Raw genomic sequence first — 25,145 nt, 5'->3', positions numbered from 1 at the left:
TTGAGGTCAGCTCGTGATGAATGGGGGCAAAGACAAAAGTGTTGCGTTAGTAATATATATATATATATATATATATATATATATATATAGCATTTCATTCTGTAAACCCTACCTACATCCTCCATCCACGTGCAGCCTCTGTGTCCATGTTTCAATCCCCAATTCTTGCTGCCTATCCGTGTAAGGAGCCTAGACATGTACCAAAGATCTCTGTACATATTCAACATTGAAATAAGAATTATTGCTTCATCCTAGCTGTTACTTGTATGCTTTTAAATTTTATCGTCAAAAAAGGTAGTACAAAGGGTTAGGCTTAGGGTTATCTTTGAATATGATTTTAGCTTTTTAAGAGAAGCTAATGGAAAATACATTATTGGATAAAAGCTTGTTGAACAGACACAAGCTCCCATAAACAGTGTGGCTAAATTCACACTGCGTTTGACTGAGGACACAGTGATAGAGGTTAGTTGGTCTGCTGACCTGCTTCATGATAGAGGTCTCTCAGTTGTTAGAAAGTTCTATTTCTGCAAGTGTTTGGTGTTTGTGTAAATGTATTTAATACCAAAGTGGATCCAAGGAGACTCGCTATCAGCTTTGACGGTGTAATGCATCAATCTTTGCAGGGGGAAAATGTGTTTGTAGAGGCAAGATGGACAGTATGAACTGTGAAAAGTATTACATTGGACATGTGTTTTTTTATGCATGTTGGGTTCAGGTAGGCTTTCTATGGGGCCGTTTCGGATCAGGTCCTAGATTGTGGGCCTCTGAAGACCTCTCTTTCCTCTATAATGTGGGCTGAATGGGGGTCAGACCCACCTTGGCTTTGGTGAACACAACTGTAGCTGTATCTTTTACCCATCAAATCTAATAAAAGACCAACTTAGAGAGTGTCTTGTGAGAAGGGTATAAGAGAGTGAGTAGGAATTCTAATCATCACTCAGTGTCATCACTATCAAACCCTTCTCTAATTGTCTACTTACATATAGTATAGTGTAGACTGTTGTACCATTAAAAACTGAATCAGGAAATGCAATTTCCCATATATGCCCACAGGGAGAAAATCTTATTAAATGATGTGTTCTAATCTGGTGTATAATTCGTATCTATGTAGAGATCTGGGAGCCTCTGAGGACGTAGAACATTTTTGTTGAATATTAAGTCTATTTATTGTGAACCGAACTGACCTGCCACACCCATAATCAGTTGTTCAGTATGCAGGCATTGAATGAGGGAGCTCATTCAGTGTAATACACGGGGAGAAGCAGGTGTAGATTTCTTCCCAGCACCTCCTGTGAGCAGCATTTGATGGTACAAAATATTCACAGATGGAAAGTTTCAATTGAGCGTGTCATGAATCCTTGTGCTGTTCAGCAGAGACAAAATGATTGGAGGCAACCTCCCCGCTGATCATTCCAGAAAAGTAAAGAGAGCGCATCAGCGGCCCCTGCATCAAAATCACCAAAAGATTGATTGTCACGATGCAATAATGTTCTGCACCTGTTGAGCATATCATCAGTGGATTAGCTTTTCTTATCTTACATTTTCCTCAAAATTGTTGTATTCATAGCATATGTATGTGGTTCTGTGGGAAGTGACTCATTCTAAGTACATCTGGGGATGAATAGGTGACAATATCAGTACGAGTGATGAACGTGTGTTGGCTCCATACATGGCAACACTAAATATCAACTTATTTGATCTGAGGTCTTCTATCACTCAGTATCATGTTAGGAGCGGCTTGATTAGAGTGCCACCTTGGGGAAGGAGCTCTATCAGTCTCTTGTCACCCCTTATAGTCCACTATTGACTGTACAAATTCAGCTTCCAGTGTGGCATTCAGAACAGAAACAAAAGGAGTATTCATTCAGTGGAATCCTACCCAAAATAGAGTACATATTTATATTTTTGCTTTGAAGCCGTTTGTTTTTCGTGCTTATATTCATAGATTGCTCTCATTGCTGTCAACAGAGTAAAATATTTATATCTGTATTTAAAACTTAATGTTAACAGGCATGGGAGAAGTGAAATCTCTGCTAGAAATACTTATGATGGGCATTCCTCTCGAGATCAAACCTATATTTTAAACCTGATAATCCAGTGTTGTGGCTTTAGTGATGGCAATGACGGTCTGTCGTTCAGGTGGCCAGTCAGCCACTTCGGTCGACACTGAAATATCTCACCAACAACTGGATTGATTGCCGTGAAAATTTGCACACACATTCATGCTCTCCAAGAAGATAAATTCGAGTGACTTTGGTGATCCCCTCACTTTTCTCTAGCGCCACCATGAGTTTGACTCACTTGCTGTCTCAGCATCTGTCGGATGGGTTGCTATGAAATTTATTACATTTTGGAACATTCAAGGGAGTGCCCATTCCATCTGGTATCTGGGCTGGTGTCTGGTAGGAGGGCTGCCAAGCAGATTGCTACCATGGCTCTGCTTTGGTCCCGACTCCATGGACCTGGAAAGTAATCCCGTCTTAGTGGCCATGACTGGTGTCCAGTCACCTCTCACTGGTGTGAGCTCTGGAGTCTAGACCCTGCAGTCCGGTTCGGGAACCTTGGTTTTTTTCCTCCTTGAACGTAGGGTGAAAACACAGTCAACATCACAAACGCTTGAGCCACGGAGAGTCCTCCGCTCTGTTTTGGAACCAACAAAACTGACACAGAGTTGGCTTCCATAATATTGGACAGGTTAACTAAATGCAATTACTGCAAAGCACATGAAACATATGTGATTTTGTGTTACGTTGTGTATGTACATTATTTCACCAGCTAATGCGACACATATTACTATCCTGTGTACCACCAGTATTATGTCAAAGTGTTGATTTTAGCCTGCAAGAAATGATGTAATGGCACAAAGCAAATGTGGAGCAACATGTTTATACTAGCCAACAGTGATGCAAGGCAGGAGCAGCCAGCTAACGTTTTACTGTTATCGTTTTACTGATACTCAGGTATACGGCTTCTTCAACGGTGTCAGTCTTTGTAACCTACACATTACATACAAGAATGCAACATAATGGCGCAGGACCAACACCACAGTGCAAGGCCCATTCACTACAATAATGTTACTTGCTGCAGTACAACTGTATGGTGTGGCACCAATCTAATTTATAATATTTAGTCCTGCTCACTAACTGTTTTGTTATCATCCAATACAGCTTCTGGCGAAAGATAAATAGTTACAGTGCTTGAAGTGGAAAAAAATAGGTGCTAGTACTCCCCCCATCCCCCGCACTATCCTCAACCACAAGACTAAACTAGTAAATATTATAACATTAACGACTTTGCGCATTAACCACTTAATTTCCTGCTTTCTGAATACATTTTCTACACCACTTTATGGAGGAAATGTCTTTATTTATATGAAGGGAAACAAAATTAAGGTGACAGGTGAATTCAATATTTAAAAATATAATGGAATATAATTCAGTAATCAGCTTTTGGACAATGCACATTTGTTTCTTCTATGTTTCAGCTGCATTGCATGTTTCCCTATTGTGCATTGTTTCATGTGTTATTCAACATTTCTTGTTGCTGTTTTTTAGAACATTTTTAACAAAAGCTTTTGAAAAGTGATGGAGACATTCAGATTCTGACTTGTCCTTGTAAATGACACCTATCTGTCGATACTGTTAAATGTCCCGCCCCTTCCAGGCTGTGATTGGTCGGTTCACGACAAGACATTGACAAGCTACCTTCAGCACACGGCTGCTTGAAAGGCACCTGAGCTTCTTTTCTCACTCGTCTCTCTCCACTGAAAGAGTTTAGCAGCCAGAGAGAACAGGAAAAGGTGAGCATCACGCAGCGCCCAGATATGGAGAAGGCAGAGAAGAGTACCGGCAGCTTGGGAGAAGTCCCGGTACGCCAAAGAGTAAAATGTCGAGGTGCTGGTACTGCATACCGATGCGTTCCAGCCCACTTCAACCACTGAATAGTTATTTAAAAAGCCGCAGACGTATCACATCGACTAAATGTAGTCAGCATAACATTATCATGCAACGAGCATGGATTAGTTCAACGCTCTACAGGTGTGTCGGATTCTGTATGCGTACATACTGTACCTGGTTGCAATTTAAAAACCGTGGCCAATGAAAACTACGTATAGCCCCTTCAATAACTTACTACTTATATTACCTGTGAATCTGAGGTCTGTAACACTCTTTCTTTATCCAAACAAATGAGTAACACAAAGAAATAATTTCCTGCACACCAAAGACGTTTTGTCAGTAAAGTCAAGGCAAGTTTATTAGTTTAGCACATTTCAACAACAAGGCAATTCAATGTGCAATACATAAAACATATAAGCAACACAGTGTATAAAAGACATTACAAAGAGAAGACCGTATTGTCTTGGGCTGTAGTGTGTAAGGCACACAGTTGCATGAGCAAGCATACTCAAACACATTCACACATTAATAATGCCTTTATTGATTCACTGTACTTACAGATATTACATGTTTGTGTTGTAATGTATGTCCAGCAAGTCCACCACAAAAGACTCCAAACACAACTGATGACTGATGACAATGAACTGTTTATTTTGTAATCAAGTGGATGTAGGTTACCAAACTGATACTTTAAGGGGAACTTGAGTGCTTCCAATGTTTCAGATGTGCTTTAAGTCTGATATTGCTTATATACCACAGTATGTTAGAGGTCACTCTTTTCCAAATAACATTAGTACGTATAATGTTGGTTATGAAAAAGGAAAATGTTCAAAGGTACAGCTGGGAAAATCACTGGTGAAGGTAAATAACAAAAAGGTAACTGAAGTCATCTGTGACATCGTAGATAGCGCTGAAATGATTATAAAGAAAGGCACATCACCAGCAGCGACAGACCATTATAGTCTATTACAGGAAATTTTGGCAATAAAAACAACTATGTTTTTAGTGGCCCACCACACACCGAGTCACGGCAGCGTCTCATAACGCTGTCTGGGATGACTCTTTCTCAGTATGTTGTTGTCTGTTACCTCTGTACCCCTCATTTCCTTGGAAATGTTCTGCAGTAGTTTGTTTTGAGGTCTGAAACACGCCCCAGCTTTTACAATGTGTTATGGAATGTAATTCTGTTTAATCAGAGATAGAGAATAAATACCAGGCTGTGTGCCCTCATGCAGAGAGAAGTGATTAACCACTGGCTTTGTTTAAATATAATCCTGTCAATCACAGCGTCCTTTGTCTGGGGTGCTCATAAGTATTTCATTGTTCAACAAACACGATTTCCCCCAAAATAAGATGAAGGATTAAAAATAATGAACTGTTTGCCTGCTCATTTGCATCTTGTGTTCAATGTGTGTGTGTGTGTGTGTGTGTGTGTGTGGGGGGGGGGGGGGGGCAGGAAGGCTCTCTTTTTGTGCTGAGTCATTTTTGTTAATCATAAGTAGGATTGGTTGGCAATACAGGATGAGAGGTGAACCTTACAGCAGAACAGATTTTTCCCTGTCGGCACAACTGTTGTTGTCTTGCTGTCTGAGGACTTTTAGCTGACCAATGTTGAGAGCTAAAATGCTGTGCTACCAGCATTTTAGCTCTCAACATTGGTCAGCTTACATCCGTCAGTCCCTTCACACACACACACACACACACACACACATACACACACACACACACACACATACACTGTGACCTGAGAGTTTGTGTTTGCTCCCTCTGTTGGGACTTTGATGAGAGTGTCAGAAGAAACTGTTTAGATAAGTACATTTCAACTTTCAACACCCTACCCTTTACCCTACCCTGATCAATGGAGTACAGTATTATTAATTATATGTCTTCAATTAATTTTTATTGAATTGTGAGTGTTAGATTTAAATACCATTCAATTCAGTAACATTAGCAGGCTTAGTTTAAATTTTTGTTTTGTAAAAAGAAATGTGCCCATCGTTTACTTTTGTTTACAGTTAAACTTAAATTATAAACTTTACAAGACCTTAAAACAACAACCCTGCATTTATTTGCCTCACACGCCCTGCGGGGTGACTCTGTTATCTCATCTCAGGTCGTTTATATTTGTGTAAGGTTTACGTTTCCATTAGCAGTAAAGATGGTCACCAGATATACAGTACAGAACAGTACCTCTGAGCAGTGTCATTGCTAAATTCAATTTGTCTGCAGACATCTGTGTTGAAATTTGTTTGCGATTGTGATGGGATAATTTTTGACTCAATGCTTAAATCTCACATGTACTAAAAATGTAGTGCTGATGAAGGCCACCTTGTAGAACATAACACATACAGTTAAGGCAGTAAATTTCAATGACCCAGATCCTAATAATCTTTTAAAGAGGTGGTATTATGCTTTTTGGCTGTCCCCCTGTCCTTTATTGAGTTATATATCTTTTTGTGCATGTAACAGGTTTGCAAAGTGAAAAAGCCCAAAGTCCAGCCCAAAGGGAGTTCCCATCTCCCACAGAAAGCTCTGCTCTGAACCGCTGAAAACAGCTCGTTTGTAGTCCAGCCCTTCACTTCCTTTACTTGTGACGTCACAATGAAAACGCGTCATAAAGCTTGCCAAGCAGCTTGCGGGGGTCAGGCACGCCCTCAAACCAAGCTAGTCTGAGCGGAGGCCCTTTGGCTCCACTTGCCTTTGTTTGGTTTTCCATTGTAGAAATGTTGTACCTGTACCTGTACTTTTTTTCGTATCACCTCACCTCCCTCGAGGTTCCAAGTAAGCTGAGGGATACTAAAATGTAACGTGAAAACACGACAGACTGCTGATTGGTCAAAGAGAATATTCACTATTCACTGCATCATTGTTGCGTGCACCAGACAGAGGCCAGCAACAGAAAGTTTTATATTTTACAGTTTTCGTATGGAATTTCATCACTAAATCCACTTCTGAGAAGTTTTGAGGTGAGAAATCAGCTGTGTAGATTTTGAATATTGACAGTTTTACGAGAAGTGATGGCGGAACAAAAATGTGCTTGAATATTTTCGGAGTTGAGCAGTGAGAAGTGGCTGCGGGGGAAGCCTGCGCCAACCCGCGGGAGGAGCGTGTGAGGCCGGCCAGCCGCCCGCTCACAGAGCCCTCTGCTCCCGCCGTCACACAGACCGCTGCAGCAACAACGGCAGAGGAAAACACAGCTGGAAGGTTTTCATACCGCTTATCTGTCTTTACATTCTGAGGAAGGTTGAAACGGTTTAACTTAAAAAAGAGAAAGCTGTTTGGATCGCTGGTGTGTGTGTCGCATTGAACATTATGTTGCGGCAGTTGTGTGTGCCGTCGCTATGACGACAAGCTACATACTATCTCTGGGTACTATCTACTTTTTATATACAGTCTATGGGTATTACCTGCAATGGAAAACGGAGCAGGGCTGAGTAGAGTTGAGTCTATCGATTTGCGCTATGGTAGCATTTTTCGGCAAGGCAGCGTAGATCGTCAGAACACCTGCAACAGTTCAACATTTAGTCCTAATGGTAAGATGTGGAACAATGATGTTGTGTGGTTGTGGACTGGTAATAACTTACACCATCTGCTAGGTTACGGTTGCAGTCTGAAGCGGCTTTTATTTGAATCACACTACCTTGTTTCTTACGACCCGACCTTCGCTGCTTCTGATTGGCTAGTAGTCCTTACCTGGGAACTGCGCATGTGCAACTCCCAAGATTTTGTACAAGTAAGATGCATCACTCTGTAGCTCAAGAGCGGAGAGTACAACACATAGGGTGAAAAGAGGAGCTGCAGCAATGTGCAGTATGAGAAAAATATGGTGTTTTTTGAAAATTAAACCATGTAAATCTGTTCTGGTACAACCCCTAATTAAGATTTTGAACCTGAAAAAGAGCATAATACTACCTCTTTAAACAGAATTATCAGTTTGAAAAGCTACTGATACCAAATGGAAACTGCCACACAATATACCACAAATGTGTGTGTTTATGTGCTCCAGTATGTGGACACGCAAGTGGGAGTGGATGCTACTGTATTATTTTCTTACTAGTGCTGGGCAACGATTAAAATTTTTAATTGCGATTAATCACATTGTTAAGGGCAAATTTGAATAATGACTTCTAAAGTAGTGTATTGCGCACTTTTAATTTAAATGTACTGCTATGTACACAAAAGTGCAATAACATGTCGTTTGCACACACTTTAAACAAATAAGGTGCTTTTTACCAGCAGTGTTCCCTTAACACAGTAGCAATAAAATATTTCTTGTAAATCTCAACTTAAACATTAATCTAATCAAATCAAATATTAAACCAAAGCTATTTGCCACTGCCAGGGCATTACCTTTTATCTAGCTTGTTAAAACAAGTTACCATCAGAGTCCAGTTTTCTTGGGGTTTTTTCTGAACAGGTATCAACAGAAACATTTTTCTTTTATCAGGGAGCAGCAGAAACGGTCTATGTTCAGTAGCAAGGTGAAGTGGTCGAGCAAAAGGTGTAGGGACAAGCGGGTGCGTTCCCGTGACACTATCGCAGTGGTGCTGGTCTCACGCACACGCCCGCCCGCTGCCGAAATTGAATTGTCTGGAACTTTTTGTTTGCGACACGCAGCACAAATAATTGGAAGAGAGACTGATCCCCGCTGTTTATGAGTTTCCAGAATCTGTTGCTGTTTACTGAATAGGACATCAACAGGAGGGAATTCGCATGGCAGAGCATCCCCAAAACTAGATGTAGGCCTATCAGGTAAAGTTATGTAGCCTATAATTTTAATTTAAGTGAAATAGGCTAGGTACAGCTGTGAAGCGCACAGAAGCTGTTGCCATGGTTACTCTCAATAGAGCACCTTCCGTTTACTCGCGGAGCGCTTTCTTATTCTCCCCCACACTGCATCCAGCGTAGTCTGCAGAGCCAGTGACCAACGGCTCTGGGTACACATACAGTCAAAAGAAACGTGCGATACAATAATTGTCGTCGTTAATTAATTAACGTGTTAACGCGATAACGTGCCCAGTCCTATTTCTTACACAAACACATAATATAAACGAATATTGTGTGAGGAAGACATGTCTGTTGAAGTATTAATGTTAATTTTGTAGATGAAGAAAAAAATTTAAGATAACAGTTTGTTTTGAACATTACAATTTATTTTAAAAAATACATGACTTAAAAATAAATAAAACTTTATTAAACTGAAAATTCAATTGATAAGTCAAGTATACAAAAATATCTGTTAATAAAACCTTTGTTGTTGCAATTTACTGTACTGTAATCTCTTTGTGTACATCTAACCTGCACAGAGATATGATATTGATTACCTGGATGTTAGTGTGTGTGTTGAGTATGACCCAAAAATGTTACTCTCATGTTATGGTCACACTATGAGCGACAAAGCTACAAAATATTGGACACTAATTTGTTTTTACATACTTCTGTCACTTATGTAATGTACTATATATTATATTGGATTGTATTTCTCTTGCAGTACTTGTAGAAGCACTGTAGGCTACTAATGAAATTGGGCACTAATTTGCTTATTGGCTAACTTTGGTACATTTAAATTGACATGTAAAACGCAATAATGTGCATTGTCCCTGGTAAATAAAAATAAATAAAAAAACCCCCAAAAAAACAGCCACACATGTCTAGCTACATTATACAAGTAGTACTCAGCGACATAGCTATGTTTTCATGGGCTTGTGTGTGTCCGGGAACATTAAAACAATATTTCGCACATCATATTTAAAGTTGGGCATTTTAACATGGAGCCTTTTGGAGCCAGTCTCAAGTGGCCATTTGAGGAACTGCAGTTTTTGACACTTTCATGTTGGCTTCACTTTTCAGCCCCGGAGGTTGCTGCTTGCACAATACACAGAAAGCTAGCATACTGTCAGCTAACTTAGCTAAAGAACACAGTACCACGGCTAGCTATTGTGTGTGAGAATGTTGTGTTATAAATTGTGCGTTACACAACTGGTACTCCCGTAATAGCTGCCGTGGTAAAAACAAGGGTTGGCTTCAATGGGAACTGGCTAAAGGCAAGAAAACATTTTTTATTCCATTTTTTAGACAGAAGGGAACAGGAATTGTGTGGACAGAGAAAGGGACCAGAAATGGTTAAAAGAAAACATAGGATTGGTTGAGGCTTCCTCCTTGGAGCGCTAAAAAAAGTTGAGGCCAGCTGAATTTCGATTTGGAGCACTTCATGCCCATCACACAGCAACAAGTTCGTACCTTTATGTCTTCGGCTTCCATTGAAAATGACTTGTAGCTTTATTACCAGTAGTCCAAACACACCATCACTTTGGTTGGCAACAAGACAGTAGACACAAACACAGCAGACTCTTCTTCAGACTCCCCCCCCGCCATCTGTCTCACTGACCGTTGTAAAGCTGTTTGTGTACAGCTTCTTACTGTTGTGCATGGGTTCTTATCAGACCTGTTGGGCCAGTTCCCGCATGTCTCTCTTTCTGTCTCTGTGCACACCAAGCTGATGGCCATCTTCATTGTGTCCTGCTGTCTTCAGTGCATGACTTGTGACTTTACCACAGAAGTATTGTTCGTATTATTATAATACCATTGTTGGATTTGTTTTTTTAAGTTCTACTGTTACAACTTTCTCTTTGTATTTTTTGCACTTGTCTTCCCACATACACATTCAGAGGTCAGTCTGACAAAGGGGATCCCTCTCTAGCATTTATAAGCAGCATATATAAATTAAAAAAATTGTTACACACATAGTTGTAAGTTGATTGACGTGTCTTTTGATGCAGGTAATCAGAATCAGGAATTTGAATCTGGTTTTGCTGGTAGCTCTTAATGTTACACACAATTTACATGAATTTAAAAATAGACATACAGCTGAACAAAGACAGGTAAAACTAGATATAGAACTGTTAATATTACATACAACACTTAAATATAAGGTGAATAATAGTTATTTAAATATACTGTATATACTGTCTACTGTATATACGCATACAATGTTTTACAAGTCAAGTGTTCAGGAAATTGTAAACAAATCCAAATAGTGCAAAGGAATTCATTTTGAATGGGTAAATTACAAGATTACTTTATGTACATGAAGTGGGTGGTTATGTATATGTATGTATACATACAGTATATGTATGTGTCTATATACAATACAGTATGCAAGATAATGACAATATAGTAAAACAGTGTGTAGTGCATAAATGTCTTCATCGGACAAGTTATACTTGTTGACAAATACAGTATTAATAAATGCTTAAAATGTCCTATTTAGCTGCTTACAATTACATTATAATGTGTTTGAAACCAAGTTTTATCATGTGTCAGTGTGTTTTTTGAGAAGGGTTTTTTCCTTGAACTAGGTGAGGAACGATGCAAGCTTGAGAAACATTGTGTGGGCTACGCAAACAAACTTGTCTTCACTTGATTTTCAACATGTGTGCGTGAGAGAGTGTGTTTGTGTGATACAGTGTGCCGGTAATAAAGTCATCTTGGTCTTTGACTCCTGCTCTCCCCCACGTTCAAAATAGGTTTATGGGTGCACTGCCTTCACTCCAACCTTATTACACGCTGTTTAGGAGAGACTAGATTTCTCCGTCTGTAAACTTTGAACTGGCTATCTACATATCCAGTGTGTGAGTGTGTGTGTGTGTGTGTGTGTGTGTCTGTGTGTGTGTGTGTGTGCTGGCAGAAAGGCGAGAATCAGTGATTACATGTCCTTCATTAACAGAGTCATTGGTTAATGTGTCACTTGTACAATGGCAATAACACACACATACACAAATACACACATGTACACGCACTTGTGCTGGAGTGGAACGACACCCCGTACGATAAGAGAATATAAGCCCCGTTCTCTTTAAGGGCTGTTTAAGGTTATGTACACTTCCACACATTGTCAACGTGCTCTCCTTCCTATTCTTTCTAAACATCTGTGTTTGTGGCAAATATGACTGGAATGTGATAGCTTTAGTCATTTTTTGTATTCACTTTATCTCCATTGTGTTTATCAGTGTTGCCAGCAAAGTCACTTTCAATTCACACTTAAAGGATAATCTCAATATGTTTTAACCTGGGCCCTATTTTCACATATTTTGGGGTGGAAATGACAAGTAGGTACAAAAAATTTAGGAATCCATGCAGAAGATGGCTTCAGCCGGCAGCCGTGAACCGCTTGCGGTGGCTGCTACGTATTCCTTCGGGACAATTGTTCCCATCGAAATTACATGACTCCCGGTGACACCCTTTGTTTTTAACAGGAAACTGAAGTCTCGCTCAAGGACAGTTCTCGCTCTGAAATCTTGTGAGAGGCAAGTTGTTGCAGGCAATGCTGGGTGCAATTTCCCGGTAGGAATACGTTGCAGTCACTGTAGCTGGTTTGTGGCTGCCGGCTGAAGCAATCTGCTGCATGGATTCCAAAACATTTTATACCTGCTGGTCATTTTTACACCAAAATATGTGAAAACAGGGCCCAGGTTTAAAAACTACAAAAAAATCCTTAAAATGCAATCTGAAAGAACAAATGCTTATTAGCACTTGTCAGCTGAAACTAATTGCCATATTCATTTTGGCTTCAGGTCACCTGGATTGGTCAGAAAAAGTCCATTTGCACCCTGTGGCAAAACCATACATGTCTAATTTGCCCCAGACTAGATCGTGGAAGCAAACTTGAGATTTAAATCAAAGAAACTTTTGGCTATCATGCTGATAGAATGCTATGATTTTCAACCACTGGGGCTTTTAAACCAGCTGAAAAATCCTAAGTGATCACAAAAAGCCTGTCAAATTCAACCTTCAGCATGTTTATCCTAAAGTGCCTCAGGCAGAGATGACTTAAATTAAATTAAAAGTGATTTGCAGTGTCTTTCTAGGCGCTGTTTGGATTATTTTGAGTCTACATTGACCTACACATTCTTTTTTTACTAATATGCCTGAAGATATACAAAAAAGTAAATATTTGGTGTGATGAAACATGGTGGTTCTCTGGGTAAGTGCAAATTCTGACAGCTGAAGTGACGGATAGTGTAACTCTGATCAACCTTGCCCTTTGGTAATCTTTTTTTTGTTAGCTATACTTGTTTGATTTGGGGTCAAATGTTGCCACTTGTTAATGGGCAAGGGAATATTCTAAGCCACACTAGTGCCTTGGATGATTTTAGTGACTTTTCCTCTTGCGCCACCATGAGTGAACGTGAACATTGTAAACGTTATACCTGATAAACATCAGCATGTTAGCATTGTAATTGTGAGCATGTTAGCATTGCTGATGTTAGCATTTGGCTGAAAGCACTGAAAAACAGTGAATTCCAAGCCTCTTCAAAATTATTATTCAGTGTTTAAATTTTTAGTCAGGTTGGATTTTTCTGTGCGGGTCCATTTTATTTAATAGTGAGAAGTGAGCCCAAATGCACAGAGTGTGTCTGTAGCTCATGACTTTTCCCTGATTGTTGTCATCACCTCTCGTCACACCCTCTGCCCTTTTAGCCCTTACCTTTTGTCTTATTCCTTATCAGCTGAGAGAGAGAGGGATTGAAGGAGGAAGAAAAAAGGTGGGGGGTTACCTGTACTGTGGCCCCACCTCTCGCTTCCAGGTCTGAGTAAACACCAAACCACCTTTGCTTACCTCCACACTCAAACACCCAGACACAGGTAGGCAGGAGACTCTTACTGCTGCAGCCTGTCACCTTTAAAGGAGACTGAATGGACAGACAGAGAGTGAGCTTTAGACAAGTGTGAATGTGCAAAGTGAACACACCGGCTGCATCTTCTTGGCGAGCTTGTTGATATCTGGGCTTCTCAGTTCGGGATACAGGTATGGTGTTAACGTCGACCCTCAAGTGTGTGTCTGTCTTTTTGAAGGTCTCTGCACTGAAAACATATCTTGTTTAAGCCTATTTAAAAAACATGTCGTCACTCCTTGTTGTTGGTGTGTCTCTGCATTCAACAAATGGCTTTTGACCCCAATCTTGATCGGGCAGCCTTAAAAGATCTTATTCTCTAGCTTGTGGGGAATTGTTGGAAGTTATGAAACTGTCAGGTTTCTTCAAGACAGATGACCTTAACTCTTCCTAGTGTGCCTCGGCCCTCCATGTAAAAATGTTTAGATGTACATTTGTCTGATGTTATGAAACTCTCTTTGACCAAACTTTACGGTCTACTGATGGAGACCTTCTTGAGTAAGTTGGAGTTTGTGTTGTTGCCTGGTTTCTCTCTCCTGGCATTCTGCTTAGTAGTAGTATTAATTACAGTTAACTAGACTTCCCTGTTTCACCGCTTTATCAGAGCCAAAATGATTGAAAACAACAAAGGCTCCTAAACCAACCAGTGACTGGAATGGAGATTCAAATGTCCTTACAATGAAACCAGTGGAACCAGTGGAGTGGCACAATACAGTATGTGTGTGTGTGTGTGTGTGTGTTAAGGGTGGGGGATAAAAAATGCTTCAGTGACTACAATGAGAGGCTGGTATTATCAGCCATAGACTTCCGGGTTCTTCGTCATATAATATGTGGACTTTTACCCTGGTAAGGTGAGCTGTTTGTTGTGTGTGTGCGTGTTTGTGTGTGACAGAGACGTGGACAGAAAATCCGTTGATGTGGTGCTATGTTTAATTCATTTAAATTGCATTCAAGTCTAAAGAGGCAGTGAAAAAAATGACTTAATATTCACATTTTTTATGGTTCAGTTCACTTTTTTGTAAGAGATGTTCCAAGCTGCTATTAAAAAAAAACTTTGTGTTGACAGAAATGTTATTTCAGTTGCATGTTTCTGTAAGTGTGTCATTGCAGGCGTCTGACACACAATTTCTTAACTGTGTTTGTCAACAGGGAGGGCCATTGTTTGGTTATCAAAGTGGGCATGAATGTAAGCTCTTTTGTACAGGTGTGAGAGATGCGGGGAAAAAAGACAAAAGGAACAAAAGTTACATGCTTACACTGTTGTTCAGTGTGTCAAATATCACCTATTCTTCAGCTTTAAATTTTGCTGGTTTCTCCTTATACACACACACACACACACACACACACATAGGGGCCCACTAAAGCCTTTATCACGAGTGTGTGACACAGTCAACGTCAGTAGTAATTGTCTGAAACAATGTCTTCTATGGCCTTGAATGGGCTAGCTGATTACCCTGAGGAATGTGTTTGCCTAAGGAAGCAAAGCCCCTTTCAGCTAGCGGTAAAGCTAAAACAGCTCTTATGATTAGTAATGACTATGTAGCTGTGTGAGGGGACATATGTGGCAACATTCGGCTGCAATTGACCTTTCCATCCTGTTGTGCTTCATAGTAAGACTGAATTCAAAGCCCTTCTATAATTAGTGCATGGCTGATAATGAATTAAAGGTTGAGTCAGTCGTTATCAATGCTGATGCTGTTATGGGAGTTTAAAGGAAATATGAAGGTGCAGGTTGTTGTTGCTTAAAGTCAGTGTTTGAGTAAAACTGTGATGTTTTGATTGGACAAATGTGAAGGTCCTGAAGGCAGGGGGGCTCTCAGAGTAAGTGAACTGGAATCATCCCTCCGTGGTGAATTTGGGGTGGGCTGAAGGCGGTCACTTACGCACTCCGTCTGACCTGAAATTCTTCAGGCCAGTTTCACTTTAAAGGGCTTTTTAGCTCTGAGGGAGGGAGGCCTGAACATTTGGTTCCCTTCTCTCTGTTAGTTAGTCTTTCTATCTCCTCTCCATCTGTCCGTCTTTTCCTCTCTCCCTACTCTTTTCTACATTTCTTCCCCCTTCTCACCCTTCTCCTTCTTAGTCTGCCACTCTCTCCACACCTTCCCCGTTTCTCCTTCCCCCTCCCTGTTGCTCTTCTTTAAGCTTGAGTGAACCAGAGGAATGAGGGTGACAGGTACATGGATGAGAGGGGAGAAAAGGGGGAAGAAAAGTTAGGAAGCAACAGAGAACGGAGGCAGAGATGAAAATGAAGGGGCTTAGATATGGGAAAATGTGGTGCAGATGATATTGTAATTATGTAGGGGAAAAAAGGAGTCAATTGATTAGTCAGTCAACAGAAAACTACTCCACAACAGTTTTGATAATCACTCAGAAGAGACTACATTTTCATGAGACATTTTAAGTGTTGCAGATGAAAATGGGCAGTTAAAAACAATTGACATAGCTGAAAAACTGAAAGAAGTTGAAGTGGCAGATGTAATACAATTAGTGGAAGAGGTTTAAATAACAGTGGAAATGGAAGTGCTGAAAGACACTAAAGTTTCAGTTTAAATGTAAGCTCTGAGTAAAGTTTAAGTGTTAATTTTAACCTATAAAATATTTTAGCCAGTCGATATACAACCATCCAGCAGTTACAGAGCAACATTATCATTCATTTGGCTTCTGTTCATTCAATATTCTTTACTGAACTCTCTTTTAGTTCTGTTTTTGGTCTCTACCAATCACTGAGAAACGACACTATGCACTATGCACTCTGCACTACGCTAAGCGGTGTGAGTGAACCAGGACTGGACAACAAAACAACGAACTGAAACTCACTGAAAAGTATCGTATAGCTGAGACGAGCTGCAGATTCAGGTGATAATTCAACCCCCTTTTTTTCACATCAACATTTGATACATTAGTACTGTTATTATAATACTGATTGTAGCCATTTTAAGTGTTGAGTGAAGTTGAAGTGTCAGTTGAAGTGAAAGTCCAGAAAAAAACTGAAATTGTGAAAGTGGGATAAATTGAGCCGGGAGTGTATCACTGAAAGTAGATGAACTTTAGTTAAAAGCAGTGGAACTGTCAGCTGATGTGTGTTGAAAGCAGTTGAAAAGGTTATGATGTCTCTGTGGGGTCTGGGACATTGTGATTTTACATTTTTCACTCTTTTTACACAGCAAATGATTCATCAATGAATAGAGAAGATAATCTGCAGATTGATCAATAATGTTAGTTGCAGTTAGCTGCAGCCCTAATGTTTCTTGCTAAGTACCACAACTGTACAGGACTTTGTCTTGGTGATATCTGGTACTCAGTGTGCTGTGACACTTCATTTAAAGACAACAGCCCCTGAAAAACAATGTGAAGGGACAGAAAACAGATATCGTAAGACACCATGATAACGGCGCTTCCCTCAGTGTGACTTAATGCTTCATCCTGTTCTAGTCAGCATGCTGACAGTTGATCTGTGTGAACCACAGTATGAGGACATCATGTGTCCTGAAGGGTCAGCCACAGTTCTCACTTCTCTTCTGTCAGGTTCATTGTTTTACTCGGTTGTGGTCGTTTACTGCAGCCGACTCATGCATGTGTGCAAGATACACAGGGACTACATTTTCTTAGTCATATGTGTTAAGGCTATAATCTGTAAACATGATCTGCTTTCTAATATTCCCTGCGTCACATTTTTAAGGATATGAATCTTTGATGTATTTTTTTGGACACCATAAAATAACTGAAACAATTAGGCAGTTGGAGATCACAAAAAACACAGCAGGAACCTTTTTTTTAAACGCAGTTTGTCAGTTTCTGCACTTGTCTGAGAGGAACGGTTTCCAGGAAAGCACAGTGTGGGACTAAACACTGCGGTGTACTCCTACAGGTCAAATTGCTCTACAGAAATAAACAGCAGGACCTCTGGTCTTGTGACATGCTACTCATTTACTTATATGGATAATAATAAATGGTGTTCATACAGGCTCTCTGGCCGAGAGACTGATTACCAGCAGTGCTTTATTGCTGACTTTATTCCTGCCTATTCACAGTTTTTGCCTATGTGGCAGATTCCAGTGTGTATGTATGTGTTTGTGGCCTTTACAGAGAACCAGCTTATCACAGATTACCAACAACGTCTTATAAGCACTCTTCAGTGTGATTACTTATGATTTAGCACTGTGTTCCAGCTTTAAGCCAATGTCAGTGGCAGGGTTATATTTTTAAATATAAAGTCAGTGAAGTATGATTTCCATTCTGTCATCATGAACAAAAATCCCCCATGAGCACCAACGTATGTAACAAACACTATCCCTGTGTACTTTACATCAGTTTAAAGTGGGTAATATTCTAAATTTTCCCACTGTCAACAGATGCCATTAAAATACCAAAACAAACAATGAATTAATTAAACTAGCAAGTGTAATATACCTTATTACTCCTAAGTGACATGTTCCTTTGTAACAGTGAACATGGGCACTGTAGTTTATTTTATATATACTGTCCTGCTGCCAGAAATTCACCAAATGTGTAATAATCTGCATCTGTTAAATAGTCCCTAACAACTGTACAGTTTACACCTGTTTGATTACTGAAGAAAATATATATTTGTGACCCATTTCAAAAGTCTATATGTCTTCAAAGAATGGGCTTTAGACTGAGTGCCACAGACCATGTAGGGAAGTTGGAAAGTGATGGATTAACATATTGTTGGTCTTTTAATGGGATTGGTTGACAGTAATAAAAAGTAAAGCCAAACACCGTCCTAATCCTTCAGTAGCTTATTTCATTCTTCAAAATTTTAACTTAGTAAATGTTTCCGTGAACCTGCACAATGATTACGGGGCGAGAGACAGTAAATGTTTCTCCTCCATCTCGCGACTCTTCCTGTGGGGCTCAACGATTAATCTTTGACCTGATGGACTGATGGTCCGGCTGTGCGGTCACCAGAACACCTGACCCCTCTGAGACTTGCCCTGATTGGCTCCCACTAATGACTGACAGTTAATCTTTGATTTAGATTGACCCCCTTGGCTTAGAGGAAGGCCCCGATGTTACTGATCTGTGATCCTGTCCCCCAACAAACTTCTTTCAAATGATTACGCAGAATACCACGGAAATACACATAACTATTTTTATACACGCTCTCTCAAGGACACACCTTTTTGCTATATTTTATATTCAGTTCACTCATCGATTATGCAATCAAATTAAAAGTCCTACACTTCACATACAGCTCTCTATCATTTGTGCTTTGTTATCTATCCATCATTCTCCAGTCTTGCAAAAAAGACTTTATGTTGCCTGTTTAATCAGTCGTTGAGGAGTGGGACTGGTTTCAATTGCAGCTGAAACTCAGCGCACTGTTGACCACACACTGTGACTTTCATCTCTCTCTCTCCCTCTCACCCCATCTGCGCTCTCTGTCCCTTACTCCCTCTTTTCTTTGCTCTTTTCAGAGCACTGAGGGGAGTTTTTAGGCAGAAACTTTCTAAACGAGTGACGTTCTCTCATCAGGCTGTTTTCCCTATCTGCTCACTTGACTGCCCAGGAAGGTGTGTGTTGTTTGCTTAAGTTAAGCTGTGCTAGGAACATGTTCACCGTTGTTATGTACAGAAAAACACATGCACATTCCCAAATACACACACACACACACACACACACACACACACACACACACACACAGACACACTTACACACAGTTGTAGTCCTGTGCTGACATGACATAAAGCACTCTAGTGGTAACTCCCAGTCAGAATTTCCAAATGTCCTCTCAGAGTAAGACAAAAACATGAGGAAGTATTCAAACCCCAGTCTGAACATTTCCTGTCTTTTTGTGTTGCAATTTCTGCACCTCTAAGCAAAAAACCCTTAAAACACCATAACAACTACTTTTCCCATCAGCCCCCTCTCTCCTCGCTAACATCGCCGTCTTTATTAGTTACAGAGTGAAGATTTGTAGGTTTGTGCAACAGCTACCGTGGTGTGTTGATTTATCAGTTATGGAAGAAGTGTTCAGATCCTGTAAACGCCACTATATTATTGTAAAAGTATTATTAGCAAAATTATATTAAAGTATCAAAAGTCAAAATATTCGTTATAAAGAAAAGAAATGGCCCCTGTTACTGATATATTATTATAAATAGCATTATTAGATTGTTAATAGTGACATAACAACGTTACTGTTGTAGTTGAGGTGAGACTAGTTTTAACTTTTTTTATAGGTATTTACATTCAGTGGTTTCCAACCTAATAAATCTGAGGGGTCGTGAGATGATTATAGGGAAGAAAAAAAACCAACATAAATCTGCTACAAAAATGTGTATTGACATTTTTGGACTTTTTAGACCTCTCATTTTTGTTTTTCTTGTGAAAGAGAGTTTTACCTCTTTTAGCTTAAATCAATTATTAAAATGAAACCACGTGAGACATTTGGAGGGAAAGAGCTTTTTGGTGTAAATGCTAACAACTCCTATACTTCTGAAACGCACACACTGCTTTTTTAGTAAGGACGCATAAGCCAAAGAAGGTTGCAAAACACTTGTTTGGGCTGGAGCAAATAATCTTATTATATTTCTGAAATGTAAGATCTTAAAAGAAACTAGTAACTACAGCTGTCAGATAACTGTAATGGACTAAGTATAAAGTAGCAAAATAAATGTAATTAATTACTTTCCACCACCGGTATTTATGTGTAGGTTTGTGTATTTCACACATGAAAAACATCCTACTAAAATTCTTGTGTCTGTGGGATCTGCCCACGGACACATACACACACAAAGTTCCTGTTTTAGCACCTCCCTCTTGCTGCTTTGGTTCAATGTGTGAGTGTATGTGTGTGTGTGTGTGTGTGTGTGTGTGTGTGGGTGGGTGGGTGGGTGTGGGTGTGTAGAGGAGGCTGGCCTCTGTGCTCAGTGCCCTGCTGTACCTGTCTCTAATGGAGGTGGACTAACACTCCTAGAGCAGGCGGCCAAGCAGCGGAGCGCTGTGAAGCAACAGGGGTAGCTATCCTCCCGTCTGACCACTCTCTGCTTCCTCTTCTCTCTTTCCACCAACATCCCATCTGTTCACATATCCCTCTCAAGATTGCTGCTTTGTTTCAGTCTCACTTCCCTCTCTCTCTCTCTGGTTGTCTTTGGTTTTATAGGGATTCTTCAACCTTGAATGAAAACTTTTTGTGAGTGCAGACAGTGTAAAGTAGTTACGTCTATGGATTTGTCTCATATTTGAAGGGATACTTGAATAGTATTTGCATGCTTCAGCTGCTGTAATGTTATCTATTGGGTGTGTTACATGTTAACACAGCAGGATTGGAGTGTAAGCGCTGGTGTTAAAATGATCCTCTTCTGCTGTCTTGTGACACTGTTGTTAGGGGGTGCTGGGAAGATGCTATGAGCCAGTCGCCTCCATGTATCCACGTGTGTGTGTGTGTGTGCGTACAGTTAAGATGACGGCGTCCTTAGGCCTGCTTTCTTCAGTCCACTGGATCAGTGTCACACGCTTAGCAAACTAAGATGAATTGTTCCTTACTGTTGAAGACACACTTTTCCAAAGGTTTTCTTTGCTCCATAATCTGCAATACATTGAGAGGCTTGTTGATTTACAAACTTCTGAATAAGATCTGCAAATGCTCCCGAGAGAAACACATGATTGCAGTGTTGATGACAGGTCAGTGACATAAAGAATGAAATCTCCTTCCTCTTTCTAGCTCTGAGGAACTAATCTTTAATAATGCTGTGCCTCGTTTGCCAATTTGAGGACAAAGATGGAATTTGCCAGCAGTCATCAACCTGTGTTTATGATATAATCCGGAGGAAGCCCGCAAAAGCCCTTTTTGTCTGCTTATAAAACAATTCAGGTCCCAATAACATTCTGTTAATACATACAGAATCAGGTGCTTCTATCAATCATAAACACAATGTAATAGGCAATCTCCATCGCAATAACTGGAACACTTTAACAGCAGGTTGGCAGTGTTAGCCAATCAAAACGTTGCTCTTTAACTTCCTTTGCAGTGTGCAGGCCAGCCAGCTCCTCCCTCCTGTGCTACTTGGGTTCGTAACCTTTGACCAGGGGAACTCTGTGTGCTCTGAATGTCCGTGTAGATAATGTTTTACCCAATAGCTGCTAGTTGCGCTGCAACAAAGAGATGTAAAATCAGGATAGAACAATCATGCTTAGATTGTCATAACTTTGTGTTCTTTCTAAAAATGAACTGAGGCGATATCTGTAAATCTTTATGCCCTCTGTAAGTAAAGGCTGTGATTTGTGTTCATCAAGGTTAATCATCTACCTGTTGCTCTCTACCTCTCTCTCTCTCACACACACACACACACAAACACACACTCGCTTACATACATATGCACGTTTTCTAAAAGCTGCACATTTTCAAGCAAATTATATTTTTTTTCTCTTTAAATAATTGTCTCTGTTTCCTCTTTTATGTTGAATTACTTCCATACTTCTATAATTCCTGTTATCTTTATTGTTCTGCTGAAACACTTTTTCAGATTCACTTCGATGTTAAAAGATCCCACATACAGACTCGCTATTCTCATTTTTGTAATGTTATGCAAAGGAAGACAGATTATAACAGATCATCTGAGTTTTGCTTTACCAAGTGCTGTGATTTCCTGAGTCCCTTCTAAGAAAAAACCCCCCACACAATAGTATTCAGCACTGAGGAAGTTAGGAATATCTCCAAGTGGTGAAAAGCAGGATGTAGGTTATCTTGTAAAACTGAATATATCAGATTTGTGACACACACAAAATGTCCAGTTTGAGTTAATTTAAAAAATAGTCCTAAATTCACTTCAGTATGTTATACAGAGTGTTGACCTCACAGTTTCATATAGCTTCTTTTTATCAGAGAGCAGAACTCCCAAAGTGAATATTGTCCTCCCTTTGTCATCAGCCTGGCAAGATAAGGCTGATAAGAAATGGAGTCATGTTAGCACTTCACACAATAATAGGAACATAGGGAGGGCATGTCGAGCTGTGAAAGCAGAGGGAAAGCGACAGAAATAAGTAGCAAAAAGGTTGTGTTAATGTAGAAGGCTACTGGGAAAACCTTGAGTGATGTTTTTGATTTTTCTTGTGCAATAAATAGAACTGCATCCACACTGAGAAGAATCAGAAAGCGTCTCTACATATTAGATGCCCACATAGCTTTGTCAAAATGGATGTTTTTATATATTCCAATGTGATCTTGACCGATCAGCAACAGTCAACATACAGTAAGCCAACTACTGACTAAAGATAGAAGGAGGAAACATCATGTCTTTCCCCGCTCTTGGAACTTTGTTTTCCTCTTAGCTCTTGTTTTGAGCTTAATGTCTTCTCAACACATCAGTTAGTAAATGAATTAATAGTTTACGTCAGCCAGAAATATAATGTTTAAATTAGCATATGTTGGCTATTTTATTTGAATACAATCTCTCCTTTTATTCTATCAAGCTTACATTTGCATCATTTTCGTTTATCTGTGGACGAGGTGTGAGCTAGTTTTCAGGTAATTCAAAGCCCTCCAGCCATTGGCGAATTAACAAGTGAACAGGTGTGTGTGTGAGTGTGTGTGTGTGTGTGTGTGTATGTGAGAGTGGGATATTGGGTCAAGTCAAATGAGTGTGTGCGTTACCATGGTTGCTTGGCTTAGTAGTGTTTTACCTTTGTTGACTACCTCACCTATCTCCATCAGAGTCCAGGCAATCTTGTGACGCACACACACACACACACACACACACACACTGCGTGCCTAACTAGCAAGAGGTTGTTTTTTATTTGGCCTATTTGCTTACATGACATAGTCTGACAAAAAGTGTTTTGCTTTGTAGCAATTGGTTGTGTTAGTGTTGTACACAGTGTGGAGATTTGGGGATTTAAAATGCTTTGGATTTTTCCGTTCTGAATGCTGGCAGTGTTAGAAAATAACAGAGTAAGAGGTTTATGCTTGGGAAGCCGATTTCGGATTGTTCTCTGTTCCTTTTATAGGGCTGCAGCCCTTAATGAAGTGCACACATAGAAACACACACAGAAAAAGCTGCACCCACACACACTGTATAAGATTCATGATAAAGAGGGTTAAAGTCCAACACCCTCTTGTGGTGAGTGTGTGTGCGCAACAGGTTCATGTGTAAAATAGACTTTTTGTTTGCTTTTAGTCAGTGGGGTCATATGTAACACAAAATTCCTTATTTAGCTTAACTTCAACTTATCTAACTTGCCTCTGACACACACATAATGAGCATGTGATCGTACTCGGTGAACCTTGAGCTGGAGGTTTTAGGTTTACAGCCCTTCATTCTCTGATGATCTCTGATAGGGGTCAGAGGTCAGCAAGGGTTCTGAGCAACTCAACAAAACAAGGTTGTAAAACCACTGATAGAGGAAGGCGCCCTGGAGATTTATAGATGCTATATTTTCACCATTCTGTCCAAGTCACATAATGTGCATAATGTGTGTTTGTCAGGTAATCTTGCATGTGATTGTGCCTGCAAATTGATATTCAGTTTGTTTCAACAAGCAGGCATATTATGAGTTATTGTTGGTCAGACACATTTTAAATGAGCAGTACTCTGTTTGTCTTATTTTTTTTTCCTTCTTGTGTTTTCTGTTTTCTCTTGGGTTGAGACAATTTATTGTAATTTGATCTGCCTTTGCCCTCCTCAGGCCCCACATCTGATTGGATGGTTTTGTCAGTATGACAGCCGAAGATCCTGCTTCCTCCTCGACCATGAGCAATAACGCTACCCCCTCCAAACCCTCTGGTGCCTCCCACCACTCTCTTCATGGACAGATCAACATCCCTGAGGGAGTTGCAGGTGCTCCCAATGAGGCTGCACTGGTGACCCTGATGGAGCGCACTGGCTACACTATGGTCCAGGAAAACGGTCAGCGTAAATATGGCCCTCCTCCTGGTTGGAATGGTGCATCTCCACCACGGGGATGTGAAATCTTTGTGGGCAAGATCCCCCGGGATGTTTATGAGGATGAGCTGGTCCCAGTGTTTGAGTCCGTAGGACGCATCTATGAGATGCGTCTGATGATGGACTTTGACGGGAAGAACCGAGGGTACGCATTTGTAATGTACACAGAGAAACATGAAGCCAAGCGGGCTGTACGCGAGCTCAACAACTATGAAGTGCGGCCCGGGCGGCTTTTGGGGGTCTGCTCCTCTGTGGACAACTGCCGTCTTTTCATTGGTGGCATCCCCAAGACCAAAAAGCGTGAGGAGATCCTGGAGGAGGTCTCCAAGGTGACGGAAGGGGTACTTGACGTCATAGTTTATGCCAGTGCTGCAGACAAGATGAAGAACCGAGGCTTTGCCTTTGTAGAGTATGAGTCGCACCGTGCAGCTGCCATGGCTCGCAGGAAGTTGATGCCTGGACGCATTCAGCTTTGGGGCCACCAAATCGCAGTGGACTGGGCTGAGCCAGAAATCGATGTGGATGAAGACGTTATGGAGACAGTGAAGATCCTCTACGTCAGGAATCTTATGATGGAGACCAGTGAGGAGACGATCAGACAGGTGAGACTCTTTAATGGGTTAAAATATACCTTACATTAAGAGGTTTTACAGCCTACCATTCTTAACCAG

The 25,145-nt window shown here is 40.4% G+C and overlaps 1 protein-coding gene across 8 annotated transcripts in view; it reads left to right on the top strand.

Annotated features, from left to right (window-relative positions):
• The window catches only part of rbm47 (RNA binding motif protein 47), a 74,477-nt gene that overhangs the window by 42,059 nt on the left and 7,273 nt on the right, over window positions 1-25,145 (top strand). For 7 of the 8 annotated variants that reach the window (XM_046046322.1, XM_046046321.1, XM_046046324.1 and 4 more), the window contains one exon: window positions 24,218-25,076. In XM_046046322.1, coding sequence (XP_045902278.1) covers window positions 24,249-25,076 — 828 coding nt within the window. In that variant the 5' untranslated portion in view covers window positions 24,218-24,248. Of the gene's footprint in view, window positions 1-20,525; window positions 20,551-24,217; window positions 25,077-25,145 lie in introns of those variants that run through there. The other variant, XM_046046323.1, reaches the window with a different exon arrangement.

The sequence above is a fragment of the Micropterus dolomieu genome, linkage group LG04 (genome assembly GCF_021292245.1).
Source record: "Micropterus dolomieu isolate WLL.071019.BEF.003 ecotype Adirondacks linkage group LG04, ASM2129224v1, whole genome shotgun sequence".
In the NCBI taxonomy this organism is placed as follows: Eukaryota; Metazoa; Chordata; class Actinopteri; order Centrarchiformes; family Centrarchidae; genus Micropterus; species Micropterus dolomieu.
This window is presented reverse-complemented; position numbering and strand designations above follow the sequence as displayed.